Below are 15,653 nucleotides of genomic sequence, written 5' to 3' on the forward strand. Positions count from 1 at the left end.
CACTCCCCCGAATAACAATTGTCCTGTCCAATAACTGGACGAGGCGGATCTGTCAGTCTTTGGATCTCTGCAAGGAGCTGCAATAATAGAGATGCTCTGTATAAGAGTTTTTAGAGTGGCGTCTATTTCAGCCTCTGCAACACCAAAAACACAAGAACAAAATTGGATCAAACACTGTGTTTGTCTTCTCTAGCGTAAGCTTCAAATGTCAGCATACTTGGCGCACTAGTTTATAGCAGTAAGCTTTCATTACAAGCAGCTTATTCTAAACTAACTAAATTAGTTTTTGGGATTAAAGGTTTTGTTGTTTCGTTAAAACTGAAGCGTAATTGGACTAACTAGCTTGAGCTTGCAATATGAGAGCATGTTGTTCTTTTACTTCCATCTATCTTATAAAGGAATCATCAACTGTGTTAGTTAGTTAGTTAGTTAGTTAGTTAGTTAGTTAGTTAGTTAGTTAGTTAGTTAGTTAGTTAGTTAGTTAGTGAGACAAATTAACTGTTTTCTATAGCAACAAAAAATTAACAAAGAAACTGTCAGTCAATATCAGTCCATCAGAGTTAGTGATAGAGCAGCTGATTGGACTGATAAATGTATTGATCATCACTGATCGGCTTCTCAGATTGTCACTTAAAGAACGTGTATTTTTGGCTCAGTGGATTGGACTAGGTGATGGTGAATCATGAGGAAACGCCTCCTCTCATATTTTAAACTTTTCAACTGTGGGGGTGGGTAAAATCTAAACATCTGTGCTGAGCTGAGCTTCAGTCGGAGCCCTCACAGTGACACAGAGGAAGTGATGTGTGTTTCTCTAGTGTAATCTAATTTTCCATGTCAGCTCATGTGTAAACTATGGAAACCCATTTCTGCCAGAAAAAAAGTTTGAAGATTTAAGCATAATATTAGAATGTAAACACACTCATGGTAAGTCCAAATAGTAGTATGTCATAATTTTGAGTGACTGTGTCATAATTTGGACTTAATATCTCATAATACTGAGATACTATGTGTGCTATGAGGGCGTCCATAAACAGATCCAGACTTCAATGGGTACTTAAAGGGGATTTTACAAGGGAATAGCCAAAAATCTGTGCAGCAGAGTCCAGGATGTCCTGTCTTTTAGTACCTGGTATTGGGTCAAGCTCCAAAAACACTGGACTACATCGCTCTCTGGCAAAGTGTAGAACTGAACATGACCAGTAATTGAAGATTAGTGTAATGCCCCTTTAATATTCCCATCAGCAACCACCAGGCAACAAGCTGGAAACCACCTCAACCACACCTGCTAATAAAGATTGAAAAGAGAATCTCATAACACTTGAACCTGTTGTGTAAAACCTGACTTTACATTTGACGTGAAAAGATGTTTTGTTTTGTTTATTCATTTCAGTACAGTCGGTGTTTTATCACAGTACTGCAGCAGCACACGTTTCAGCTCTGATATCAACACTCAGCTGCTGATCAATAGTTCAGATACATGATGTGGTTGGTTTTCAGATGAGTAATTACACTGGATGTTTCAGAGTGTGTCTCCACCTATGACTCAGTTTCAGTCTGGCCCCGTTGTGCTCTTCACTGTAAGAAATCTACATTTTTTCATGGGCGGAAAAATTTGGATTTAAATGGTGGTTGGTCGAGCGAAGATGTTTACATTCCTGGTAGATATTAAACACCTCTGAGATAACTTTAAGGTAGAACTGAAACAATTAGTTTAATTCTTTAACCAAAAATACCATTTGCAGTTTTCAGCTTGAACATGAGAGGATGTGTTGTTTCTCTGTTTTAAAGCAATAAAAATGAAATCGTTGGGATTTCTGAAAACATCTCCTTAAACTGGGGAAACTGATAGCTGATGTTTTATAGATCTAATTAATAGAGAAAATACTCATCAGTTTAATCGATAATGGCATAAATCATTACTCATACTTTACTCATACTGCTGCCAGAAAACAGATAAAAAATGTTTTATTTCCTTCCCAGGTTTCTCCGCTAAGAGTGCGGTAGACTGAAAATGAAAAACATTCAACAGCAGCATTGTGAGATGTTACAGAGAGATGTTTCTGCCACAATGTGATACTGTTTCTGTAAATCTATTGACTGTATATTTGACAAACTGGCCCAGCTTCACATTACTAATGAACTGATCCTTAATGTCAGCGTGCTAGTTATGCCTGCGTTTTGGTCAGTTAGTCCTTTATCATGTTAGCTAGTTAACGCTAGTAAAATCGTATCTTTATTAGTTAGTCCTTCATAGTTAGCAGTCATTAGTTAGCTGGCATCATCATCAATAGATGTGCAGCTAGCAGTCTGTCCTGCATCAACTAGTAGGTTAACAAACTAGTCCTTTGTGAGTAAGCTAAGTAGTAAGTTGCTAGTTAGTCAATCAGTCCTTTTTGTCGCTAGTCCTTTATCTGTCAGGAGAATGCATCAGCTGACACTTGTCCTTTGTTTTCTGGCTAGTTAGTAAACTTTTTCTTCATTAGCCGACTATGCTCTGATATGTTCCATATAATTTAATAGAGGAATGTTATAGATAATTTGGGGACTTTACTCTAGCAACTAGCAACTCTAATCATTTAGAAATGAAGTTGGTTAATAAACTGAAAATTTAAGGCTGTTATCCAGTTTTCTTTATGTTTAGGGGTTTATGTTGATGCTACAAAGCTCTTTCTTAATCTGACTTAAACTCCGGATGGAGCCTCCGGTGGAAAAATAAAGCCCCAACATATTATTATTTTACTGTTTTAAATGTAAACTGTGGTCTATCCTGACTGAACTGTATAATGAAGACAGATTGTATCTTTTGGGTCAAACAGGAAGTGACCAAAATGTTTCCTAAACCAACTCACCCTCCACACTGATGAACACACACACACACACACACACACACACACACACACACACACACACACACACACACACGTATGCATACCCACACACATTCACTCCCTCCTCAGATATCTGTTTCTCCTCTGCTGTCGCTCCGACACACACACACAGAGGGAGGTAGATAACTCTGTGATTCCACTGCTGAATTTTTAACGCTGTTGTGGAACTTTTTTTTTTCCAGGCGGGTTACTGTGGCACCAGGGTACTGTTACACCGACAGAGACGGAGAGACAGGTTTCAGTTCAGTTCTGTTGTGTACTGAGGCAGGACAGAGACAGGCTGTTCATGGGGTGTACGGTAAGTCCACTATCTGTCTATCTGTCTTTCTATTGCATGTTATGTCCTGAGTTTTTTTGTTTTTTTTAGCATTTTCTTACAACTTTCTTTTTAACATCAGCCCAAAATAATCATAAAAAAGAATTATATCAGCACATGGGATTTTAAGATATTTTGCATGTAAAAGCTTACACGCACAATATCATATGTGGTTGATGAGCAGATGTGGTTTTCAGATATTTGACACAGAAAGTGTCTTTTTAAAATGCAAAACATATTTTTATTCTGCTTTTCTTTAAATAAGAGGTTTCACTTTAACCGAGAGCAACTGATGTATTTCATGAACTCTTTTCTACCAGCTACCAAGCAGTCATTTAACAGTGACCTTTGACCTCAAGAATGTCTGGTGCTTGTAGTTCTGTTGTGGATGAATAAGCAGAAACTTAATATATACGAAATAAAATATAATTACTGGTGATGAGAATCGACTTTTGCAGGATTTGAAGCCTTTTATTAAATATAAGCTACTGTTAGTTTACTCACTTCCAGAGGCAGGAGCTTTGACCTGCTCTGACTTGCCTTCACCATCACTGACTGTTGTACTTGGCACCTCTTAATACTTGAATTATTTATTGTAGGAGGTTTGTTTGTGTGTCTGTGCTCTCTTATGTATAGCAGAGGTTTTCATTAGGTCCATTCAGAGTAACCAGGTTTCTAAATGTTACTTGTCTAATCAGTTTTTTAACATTTTTGAGTTGAAAGGAAACGTCACATTGACTCAATGAACTGAACGCAAGGTTGTTGTTGCTATTCAAAGAGAAATGCCAGTTTCACACAAAACATACAAACGACAGCACATAATCCCACAAAGCAGCCACAGACATCAGAACGTAATAAAGGTGTAAATTACAACCCATTTTGCTGATGTGAATCATTTCCTTCAGTTCACAGTCCTAAGATTTGAGTCACTGACAACAGAATGTAGTTTCTTTCCTTTTTGATAAGCTAAATGTTCTCATCACTGTTCAGATGTAAGTAAACACATCACTTTTCATCGACACCATGACATTTGCGGCAACGATTCAGACATAGTCATATGTTCAGTCTTTTGCTGCTTGAGGCTGTTACATTCAGCACCATTTATAGGTTATAAGTTCAGCAGCCGTCTCTCTGCAACAGAATTATGACTTTTATTCTTTTAATAAACTTTCAACCAAAGAGTGTCACAGCTGAGCAGATATCTGCACTCACTAAGTGGAGCTCAAATGCGAACAGCTGAATTTCAGTTGGTGAAGTCGGTGATTCAGTCCAGTCGGATCACTCTGAATTTTCTCTGTGAAAGATTTGTTCATACATGAACTCAACACCTGTAGAACGTAAACAATCATATCAATAAACAATATTTGTGCTAGACCTGAAGTTTATTCTCAGGTTACAGTAGGATCAGAGAACAGAGTTACAGAACTGAGAATTTCACTTTCCCACAGTTCCTCTCTAAAGTAAAATGTTGCTACTATCACTTTCGCCTTCCTTGGAAACAATTTTATTTATTCTTTTTTTATTTAATCTTTATTTAACAAAGATGTCTCTTGAGATATATTATCTCTTATATAAGAGAGACTTGGCCAAAATGACAGGATAGTTACACAAACTCACATTAAAAGAATCACATTCACTTTGCTGTGCGAAGGGTTGTATATGTGCTTTTTGAATTACATTACATTGACTCATTTGGCAGCTGCTTTTATCCAAAGCAACTTACAAGTGAGAGAAATCACTAACGCTTCAGTGCAGTAGGAGACCTTGGCATAAGTACTAAGTACTACAACTGTTTAATAAGTGCAAGGGGATCAAATAAAGCAGTGCACTAAAGGTTCACAGTAAGTGCTAGTTAGGCATGTTAGAGGTGTTGGAGAGGAGGTGCTCTCGGAAAAGAGTTTTCAAGAGATTCTTGAAGATAGAGAGGGACGCCCCCCCCCGCTCTGATTCCTCCGTTCCTTTATCCATGCCGATATGTCAGAGAGACACGCCAAGATCCGTGCAGAGACCGTGGGGTCGCCTGGCGGGAATGACAGGTATAGTTAGGTGTTGTCTGTGAAACAATGACATGAGAAGCTTTTGGTGCAACTATCCTGTGAGTTAACACTGTGTTTCACTGCCCTCTCCTGTCTCTGAATATGAAAGCAGCTATAGTCAATACTTTATGACCAAAATCAAATGACAACATGAAAACGGTGTGAAAGGGGTGGCTCGTAAAGGTGAACCTACAGAGTTATCACCTGAATCTGCAGCTCCTCTCAGCTCTGTGGAGCTTTATAATGTTTCAGCTCATTGTTCAACTGTGCAACAGCACCGATAATGTTTTGTTTCACTGTCACTGCTCTCCTAGCTTCATTTCAGCCTCAGCCGGCAGATGGTTTTAGAGAAAAGTCTCTAAAAACCCACTTTACACTATCTGCGCATCACCTAACAGTTAGTGACTAGCTGGCGAACCATATTCCATATTCAGGAGCTGGTTGAGACCAAAAACAGAGCTAGAAGAGAATGAATATTGGACTTACATTCATCAGGTGGCCAGACGCTAATGTTGCTCCTAACAAGTTCACCACATCAAGTTAAAAAAGCACGACACAGAATGATTATGTTCACAATTTGTTTATGCTGTCCCAAAGTGGCAAAGAAAATCTGTTACTGAAAGCTTAAACATTTTAAAGACCATAGCTGACCTGACTGTTCTGAGCCTGACTCGTCCTGTCTCCTCCAGGCCTATCCTGTCCCGATGCCATTACAATAGCAACATGACCCTCAACACCCAGAGAGAAAAGGAGCCCCTGCGGCGGCGAGGCAGTACGCCGATTCCTCCCACTCATTTTTACCAGCACTCGTCCTGTACTAGGGACCCCCGGCTCCCCAGCAGCACCCATCAAGACCTAGAGCAGCCCCGTCCCCAGCGAAGCCACCCTGCCCTTGGACAGTCAGCTTCCTACCACCCTGGAGACAAGTCCCTCCACTACCGCGCCCACTGGAGTTCAGACTCGGATGACGACTCGCAGAGCGACTCGGACTGTGTTTACAGAGTCGTGTTGCTAGGCGACCATGGTGTCGGAAAGACCAGCCTCACAGGCATCTTTGCTGGGATCACGGAAAAAGATGAGCAACCTGGAGGTGGGACTTTACAGGTGTATCTTTTATAATGGTGGTCGATGGGGAAAATGCTTTTTGGACAGCAGGAAATGTTTTTAGTTTTTAGTTGCAGTACAGAAGTTGACCACTGGGTCAAACTGGCAGGATGTATTAAAGGAAAAGTTTCACATTTTGGGAAATACGCTTATTCACACTCTTGGCAAAAGTCACATGAGAAGATTAATACCACTCCCATGTCTGCACAGTATAAAAATATGAAGCTACATGCGGCAGCCAACTCACTGAGCTTAGCACAAAGACTGGAATCAGGGGGAAACATCTCGCCTGGCTCTGTCTGAAGATAAGAAAAAAATCTGTCAAAAATTTCATAAAGTGTTGGATTATTTCTAAACAAACAAGATACATCATGTTAATTAGTGGGCTTTAGAGGTGCTAATGAGTGTATTCACATGCAGACAGGGTAATGATCCTCTCATCTAACTCTCGGCAAGAAAACATATAAATGCATTTCCCAAAATGTTGAACTTTTCTTTTAAGAATCTTAATCAAGAATATATTAAAAGAACACTATAGTGGTTTTTCACATTGAGACCAATTTACTGGCCATAGTTTGTTTTTCTCAGCCTGTGACCTCTGCTGTTTCTTACACGTTCAACAACTTCATGGAAGTGACGGACTGAATCCTCCTTTTATTATTTTGCTGTTGTAACGTTTACCCTCTAACTCAGTCCTCAGAGGTTCAGCGCTCAGTTTCTGTCTCTGACTTTGTTCTCACATCACAACCTTGACTGACCCGACACAATTGATCAGCTCCTGCATCACGTGTTGATTGGCCTGAGGCCTCGATTGACACCCTGTATTGATCTGACATGATGTGAGAGGGCAGAGCCTGTCTGCTGTTAGTTTTCAGGTTGACTGGTCACACCCTCTAAATGTTGTTATTGTTACTGTTGTATGCTCAAAGTCCTGATGATGTTGTTTGCTTTAGTTTACTAACTGCATTGTTATTGTTGCTTGTCGTTTGACTGTTTACCAGGTTATTGTTTGTCTCTGTTTGACCACACACAGACAAAGTGGCTATGATTTCTTGTTGGTCCTCCATGTTACCTGTTGTTTTTAGCCTCACTAGCGACATGACTTTGGGGATGAAATTGTTGGGTGGATGGTGAGTCAGTCACCACTTTGTTAAAGACTGAAACTTCTCCACTATTGGAGAGATTGTCATGAAATTTGTGAATGTTACAAATTTGGTTATCCCCAAACTTTTCAAAGTTTGGATTTGTGTTGTATATGTATTCTTTAGTATATGACCAAATACCTGCAAAACTAATGACATTCCCATCAGCCTCTGCTGAACTTTGTCTTTAGTCCTAAATAGAAAATACTCGTATTCTTACATATAACGTTTATGCTACATTATGAAAGTATAATGTTTGCCGTGATGAAAATCGTACACATTGTACCTGCTTAACATCAGCATTTTATTGTCATTGTGAATATTAAAAGATTATGGATCAAAACATCGCTGTGTTTAAAAGAGCTAGTAGTAAGTTTTGCTATTGCTACACAGCCAGCGTTAGCATGAACAGCTGTTTGCTTACCAGTCTTGCATTGAGTTTCAGCCATCGCTGTGTTTACAGGACGTTATGATACGTCCTCTGAGAGGCTACTTCCTCAGGGACAGACTGAACACTGCAGTGACTCAGTATTGGAAAGTGACGTGGTGAGCCAACCAGGCTGATGCTAGCTAGTTAGTTTGTAAACGCTCTTGGCCAGTAAAAGAATGAAGTTTGATTCCGAACTCACAGAGTTTGTTCTAAACTATAGTAAATAAACAGCTGTAGACGCTAATATTGGCCATGTAGCAATAGCAAAACTTACAAATAGCTCCTTTAAGTACAGCCTCACAAGGCTGCCAGCATGGCTTCATATTCTTAGTCTTGCTATTTATTGTTTGTGTTTATTGTTTGTTACAGAGGACACATACGAGCGAACACTGACAGTAGATGGAGAGAAAACCACACTCATTGTCATGGACACATGGGAGAATGACAAACTGGTACAGTGAGTGTGTGTGTGTGTGCGTGCGTGCGTGCGTGTGTGTGTGTGTGTGTGTGCGTATCTGTGTGTGTGTTGATGAAGTACAGAGCATGAGACGTCTGAGTCTATAATCTCAAGAACATACATGTGTTATGCTCAGATCGCAAAATGCCATTTACCAAGAGAATATTTGCTATTTTCATTTGGATAAACTTTATTTTAAAAAAAAAAGGCTAATTTCCCAGAATGCTCTGTAATCTTTTAGAGTATGAAAGTTCACAAAAAGTGATCCGTTAAAGTCTGGACTTTCTCTCTCTCTCCCTCTCTGTGTCTGTGTCAGGAGGGGGCGGACAGCTCCTCTCAGGACGAGTGTCTGAAAGTGGGGAGTGCTTATGTCATCGTCTACTCTGTCACCGACCGCTCCACCTTCGACTCCGCCGCTGAGCTGCGCATCACACTGCGACGCGCCCGTCAGGCCGAAAACCTTCCCATCATCCTAGTGGGCAACAAGAGCGACCTGGTGCGGTCCAGAGAAGTTGCCGTGGAAGGTGCGGGGTCAAAGGTCACAGGGGATACATACAGTGGCTTCCGAAAGTATTAAGACCTCTTCACTTTTAGACTTGAAGGTTGCTGAATTGTGTACTTTTGTAAGTGAGAGGTTTCAGTTCTTGATTTTTACTAAATTAGCAAATATTTCTAAAAACACGTTTTCACTTTATCATTGTCGATTGATGGGCAAAAATGGAAATTTGATCAATTCAAAATTAAGTCTTCGATTCAATAAAATGTACAAAAAGGGAAGCGGTCTGAATATTTTCTGAAGCCACTGTACAAATGCAAACAACAAATGGCTTCAAACAGGTAACGATCGACTGATGTCACTTCCTGTTTAAGAATTCTTTGTGGTTCTACATGTGTCTTTTTTCCCCAGAGGGCCGAGCGTGTGCGGTGGTTTTTGACTGTAAGTTCATAGAGACGTCCGCGTCTCTGCAGCACAACGTGACCGAGCTGTTTGAGGGCGTGGTCCGACAGATCCGTCTTCGTCGGGACGGCAGTGAAGCCATTCAGCGCCGACGCTCCATCTACAAACGCAAAGAGAGCCTTACCCAGAAGGCTCGGCGGTTCTTGGACCGATTGGTGGCGCGCAAAAACCAGCGCATGGCGGTCAAAGTGCGGTCCAAGAGCTGCCACGACCTTGCTGTCCTCTGAAGACATGCGTCCACTGGGTGGCGCCGAGTTTATTTTTTTTGTTGACTCGTTGAAGATCTGGTTGGTTGTGATATCCTGGAGGAATGTGTCAGCGATCACACTCAGCTAGCTGAGTGACAAGAACAATGAGTGGCTAACAGAGTCAGCGCGTTTTAACATTCTCACTGTGACCAACTCGTTTTCACGTTCGACCTCCGGGTCTAAACATTTCTGTGACTTTTCCTCCAGATGACCTAAATATAAAGATCCCAGATGACTGTACGGGATCATCACTGTAGGGTTAAAGACTGGACGAGCGTTCAGTGTCAGAGTGGGCCTGTGTGTGTGTGTGTGTGCGAGGGTGTGTGTGTATATGTACACGGGTAACTGTTAACTCCATCATGGAGGATGTCCTGTAGTTTCCAGTGTGCTGTTCTCCTGTAGTTTCCACTGTTTTCAGTTCAACGCTGTGCAGAATGAAAGTCTTAAAGGAACAGTCATCTCAAAATCATGTTTTTACAGACGTTTAATACAGACACAGACAGGCACCACTGTGATATAAATATTCATTTACACTGATTTCCTTATTGTGTTCTTTTGTTTGGTTTTTATTATTTATAACTGACCTTTCATGAACCCCCTCCTCTGAACAGTGATTGTCCAATCATTGCCTAGTTACTGTAACTGGGCACGACAGGTGTGTCACTCTTTGAAGCTGTAGTAAGAGTGTACAAAAAGTGGGAGTAGAGGGTGGTGTCTTTTTTTAGTATAAGGAATGGTTGACAGTGTGTTTATCCTCTCTAATGTTAGCACATCTAGGTAACTAGCTTACTACCAACAGGATTTACTTAACGTTACATCCAAAGCCAAGAGTTAGCATATGACAAGCTAACTACATTCATTTGTGGGGTCACAGTTTGTGTAAATGCCCCGTTCGGGACTGGAACATCCACTGTGTGGCAGTCAGTCCTGAATGATATCAGAGTTTAGATTAACGTTAGCCGCACACTGTCCTTGTAGCATGATATCATGCTCATGTTCATTTTTAAAACACTCTTGCAGTCTTGTCATTTTCAAATAAATCCAGCTCCCATTAAGTTAATTAGCCAGCTAGCTACAGCTGGGGGAATAAGCCTCAGTGTTTCAGTAAAATTGACAGTTGTTCACTTCCGTCTGAAATCAAGGACACAATGTCAATGGTGAATTTTATCACTGTAAACTGCGTATGTGCCACGAGAGAATGTAAAACCTTGACAGGAGTAGCGACACTAACTAAGAAGTTGAAGCTAAGTGAATGCTCAATTGTCTTTTTACTATTTTAGATCATTTCATTTAGTTTTGAAGAATTATCTTCATTTTAACTTACATTTTTTTGTGTTTTTATTGGATTTATTTTATTTCCATAGTTTGTCTGTTGTATTTATGTGGTTTACTCAGATTTGATTTATCTCTTTGCTCACTTTTTTATTATTTTATTTAGTTTTTTATGATTTGATTTAATGTTAAATTATTAATCGAATCCTCTCATATGTTTTGTTTGTTTGTTTTATTCAGTTGTAATCTCCTGTCTGCAGGAGAAGCACGGATCAAACCTCTGTGATCCACTTCACATAAACACTCTCAGACCGCTATGTCAACCCATGCGGGCCTCCTGGATGTTTACTGTTGCCACGGTGACCTGTGGACCGTTAGCCACAGTTGAAGAAGAGGCACAGCCGCCGTCATGACGACATGGTTGCAGGCTGATACCTCTGTGTGGTTGACAAAAAACAGGCTGAGTGTTCGGCTGATGGATGGGACAGTGTCTCACAGTGGGACTTTTCTGCCCTGAGTTTAACCCCTCGGGCTGCACACAGTCCCCGTCTGCTGGGAACCGTACACAGCCCGACCGGCTGCAGGAATGAATGAATGTTAGCGTGCTAATATTTGCTAATTAGCACTAAACATTAAGTACAGCTGAAACTGATGGGAATGTCATTAGTTTTGCAGGTATTAAGTCCTAAATAAAAGTAATGGACAAATTAAAATGTTGACTTCATAAGGGCACTAGAGCCACAAATGTCAGCCTGCTGGTGGCGCTAGAGGAAAAGTCAGGTCATCACTGAACCACTCGTTTATTTTCACAAGAAGTGAACAGAAATTGAGCCGAGCCGCTGTGAAATAACAACAAACTGGTTCAACTCAGCAGCAGTTTATCTGGATACAACATCAGACAGACTGGTTGTCCCAGTTTTTACTGATCAAATATCCTATCTGTTTATTGATCAGGCGTTTTGGTGACACACTCACACACACTGTGGTTGTGCAGGGACAGTAGATGGAGGAGGAGTGTTGAACATTGATTTGATGAGGGTAATGGAAAGAATGCATGACTCTGCTCAACCCGGATGACACACACACACACACACACACACACACACACGAACATACAGTGATGTGTAAACATCCTCTCAGTGGAGGAGGACCAGAGGCTCAGAGCTGTGAGTTCAGCCTCCTCTTGAATCTGTTATGAACAGATCAGATCATCAGATCACAACATCAGAAAAATTGCCTCCATGTTTCTTCTCTGAGGTGTAAACGTTGTGGAGAAGATTTTCTAAAGGCTGATTTTTACAACTGATGAAATTGCTGGACCTGTAGGACCTTCTTCTTTCTCTTCTGTCGTTTAACTTCCAGCAGTGTAGATGAAACTGTTGTAAGGCTAATGTGGATTATTAGCTCATGGCTAACAGAGGTTTAGTAAGGACAGCTGATATAATTTACGTCATGTAAACCCCTGCGGCTCTGCTGACACCAAAGTATAATTTGAGCTTTTCTTTTCAATGCTGCAAGACTGGCAGATAATCTGAAGAAAATATTAACAGTATTCAGCTAATTATACAGATTTTGCCACTTGTTAATGAACCGATATGTAACACAATGAAAGTAGCTAATTTTGGCTTAATTTCGTGTAATGTTTTGTGACTACAAGGCTAGTAGTGGATTAACTGTTTGATTATCTTAGCTCAAGGCTAACAGGAGACCTGTTTGTTTTGGTTCAAACTCTGGTGCATTTGCACATTTAGTAAGGTTTGTTTGAGCTGGTCTAAAAGTAAGCAACTTAAGCCCCTGTCTAAGAAAACAGGACATATTGCAGTTTATGGCACCTGTACTCTGATTGCCCCAACCACAAGATTTTATGATAGTAGATGTGATTTTAGCATAAATTAAAAAGCCAAACTCCTTTTAAATCATTTGCTAATCATGAACTGTTCAGTAAGCAGTCTCCCGGTCTGTAATTAATGTACTGCCTATATTTGTAAAAGATAATTTGGTAACCATGGTGACATGTGTAAGCGTGGACTTTTCTGTGATCAATTAGAAATTGAGAAGGTGTTTAGCCAGATTTGATTCTGAATCTCTTTAAATAGCTCCTGAAGCATGCAGGAAGTGTGTGCATATTTAAGAATAGATAGACTCATTGTAATTGAGTTAAATTCAGTAATGAATAGTTGCATGAGAGTAAGTAAATTTGGACTTGATGAATGATGAATATGAAATTTCCCTCATAAGATTAAAAGCTTAACAGTCGAGTTGCATCCTCAGGGCTAGTAATGGTTTTTAGCTCCAGTTTGCAAAGTAAGTTTTCCATACAAACCATAAAGAACATGAACTGACCGACTCTCTCCTTCTCACAGTGACATCAGAAAACACTGTGAACAGCTAAATGCTGATCTGTAAACCAACCTGAAAGCTTCAGACTTAGCAAGAGAAACTCTGTAGTACCTGCGTCTGAACTCACCGTCAGTGACCTGACCATTATTCTAAAGGACATTTCAAACATTTCAGCCCTTTTGAGGTGTGCTTGATTTACTGACACAGAGGAGAGAACACAGAAAATCAAACACCCCCCTGTGTTTATTTAAACTGTACAGTTTCCTCTGTGACTGTCTCTGTGTCTGTGGTTCGAGTTTCAGACGTCGGTACTGTAACTCTGCCTCTTTATTCACTCACTCACACACACACTCTCCGACTCTGCCAAGAACTACAGGAATGTAAACTGAAGACACTCTGCCAGCAGTAAGAGTGTGTTCGACTGTGTGTGTGTGTGTGTGTGTGTGTGTGTGTGTGTGTGTGTGTGTGTGTGTGTGTGTGTGTGTGTGTGGTATGTGTACATATGTGAGACTCTGGCTCCCTCTGCTGGCTCGACACTCTCTTTTTTTTACAGCTGGTAACCTACATTTCTCTTTACTGAGTTCAATTTTGAGTTCACAATGACCCAAAAAACAACAGGTGGCTTTACAAATTGCTTTATGGGCCACATTGTGTGTTTTCTCTGTAAATAGCAAATGTAATGTAAACATGTAATTTCCTAATTGTAGGAATAATGAGCAATAAATGCATCATGTAAAGTGTGATTTCATTTTGCCTTTCTTATCTGCAGAGCACCACGTAGCCTAAACTGGTCTGCAATGCTTTGATAAAATGATCAAAATTTAAAATATTTAATTTAATAAGAACATGCAATGGTGAGATCTTATCCAAAATTTGAATTGCATTATCAGTCCAGTCTACTGTTTGTGCTAATGTGCACTGTGGGAAAATGCACCATACTACAGCACAGCATCACGTGAGCGGATAAGCACCTTAAGGTGGGTCCTGCTTTAACACCTAATCTGCCTGACCTGTACTAAAGTCTATAGTTTTGAAACTTTAATTATTTTGTTTTGTGTGTACATGTTACATCTTCCTAAATTAATGTAATAAATCAAATTGCCAAAAAGCAAATTTGGGGTCTAGTACGTTGAATGGGGATTTAACAGCAGCCCACAGCTTTTTCTGTCTTTGGCCTCCTAACAAATTAATCCTGCCCTGTCCATATGCTCCTTTGGAGTTCAGACAAAAATATCTATACATTTTAATCCCTACAGGCTCCGACCAGACCACCACATGAGAGCCTGTTTAGGAGCTTAACAAACTCCGAACCAAACCCTTGACTCAGAGTTGATAACCCTGAGATGGGAAACACAGCACGTGCAAAGTGAAGCTCTGACACTGCAATTCACCATGGCAATGGATAAATAAGATAAGATAATAAGAAGAGCAAAACCTCCCTTTGGATTTAGTGGAGATAGAAAGATGAATGTGTGGTAATACACATTTATTTTAACACAGTAGCAGCAGGAGCAGTGAAAGAGCCTGAACTGGAGAAAAGAGTCAATAAGTTTGTATATTTTATTCAACATAGTCCACTAGACCATTTATTTAGCAGACTTTAATTTCCTTAATGAAATGAAGTGATCTCAGTTCCACAGTTTCCCTCATCTCAGGGTTTAAAAACTCCAGGTTTTCTCTAAACCTGCTTTCTGAAGCAGGGCCAGATGTCAGCTTCCATATAACTGACAGCCAACCTCAGAAATATGTAGAGTCAGGGCTCACAAACTGCCTGAACATGCCACAGGAAGGGAGAGCAGCTCCAGACCTGTTGCACGGACGTTTAAGGAGCAGTCTGACATTTTATCAAATATTTCTCACTCAGAGTCACATTAAACCTGGTGACCCCGCCACGAGGACAACACCCCAGCTCAGCGATGCTGCAGAACAGCTGCTGAGACCACAATGTCACCCATTGACATACATGTTTCTACACCTGTTCAATAAACCAGACTAAAGTGTTCAGGAAGTCCTCTGAGGTTCAGTTTGTAGATGTTGTAGAAATTCTGTCCAGGCCCGTTTACATTATCTGCTCAGCTCTTTAATTGAGACCAGAGGGGCGTGTCCAGGATTCCTGCAGCAAAGACACTATGACTTTGGCTTTCAAATTAAAAGCCAATTGTTTCATGTATTGATTCAATAACATTTATTTGTGCAGCAAAATCAATAAAATGAATTTTAAATGGATGCACCGTGCATCCAAGTAAAAAATACAACTAAATAAAATTTAAATAAAAAGATATTACATGTACAAACATGCAAAAGCATGACGTGATTAAAACCAAAAAGCAAATGATATATGCAACATATATAACCCCTACACACAATCTGTTTCTCCTTTTACTATTATTTTCTATTTCATTTAACCTTGTATACATGGTTCGACTTTGATTTTGAAGGTTGACTCGAAATTGTAGCCCCCC

At 40.2% G+C, this 15,653-nt stretch overlaps 1 protein-coding gene across 1 annotated transcript; it reads left to right on the plus strand.

Moving 5' to 3' along the window:
- The first annotated feature begins 2,642 nt into the window (after nt 1–2,642).
- On the plus strand, nt 2,643–13,934 carry rem1 (RAS (RAD and GEM)-like GTP-binding 1). The gene is made up of 5 exons (XM_023416111.2): nt 2,643–3,186; nt 5,930–6,330; nt 8,286–8,368; nt 8,690–8,897; nt 9,281–13,934. Exons 2-5 carry the CDS (start codon nt 5,964–5,966, stop codon nt 9,556–9,558), a joined length of 936 nt encoding a protein of 311 aa, XP_023271879.1. The 5' UTR covers nt 2,643–3,186; nt 5,930–5,963; the 3' UTR covers nt 9,559–13,934.
- Nucleotides 13,935–15,653: the final 1,719 nt, after the last annotated feature.

The sequence above is a fragment of the Seriola lalandi genome, unplaced genomic scaffold (assembly GCF_002814215.2).
Source record: "Seriola lalandi dorsalis isolate HSWRI2012SDOR001 ecotype SW California unplaced genomic scaffold, Sedor1 jcf7180002054561, whole genome shotgun sequence".
NCBI classification, from domain to species: domain Eukaryota; kingdom Metazoa; phylum Chordata; class Actinopteri; order Carangiformes; family Carangidae; genus Seriola; species Seriola lalandi.

Bases quoted from the DNA above. Each gene is read 5' to 3' on its own strand.
- rem1 (XM_023416111.2), top strand. From the start codon at position 5,964: ATGACCCTCAACACCCAGAGAGAAAAGGAGCCCCTGCGGCGGCGAGGC. The intron at 6,331-8,285 runs GTGGGACTTTAC...TGTTTGTTACAG, and splicing joins AAAAGATGAGCAACCTGGAG to AGGACACATACGAGCGAACA. The intron at 8,898-9,280 runs GTGCGGGGTCAA...TTTTTTCCCCAG, and splicing joins CAGAGAAGTTGCCGTGGAAG to AGGGCCGAGCGTGTGCGGTG.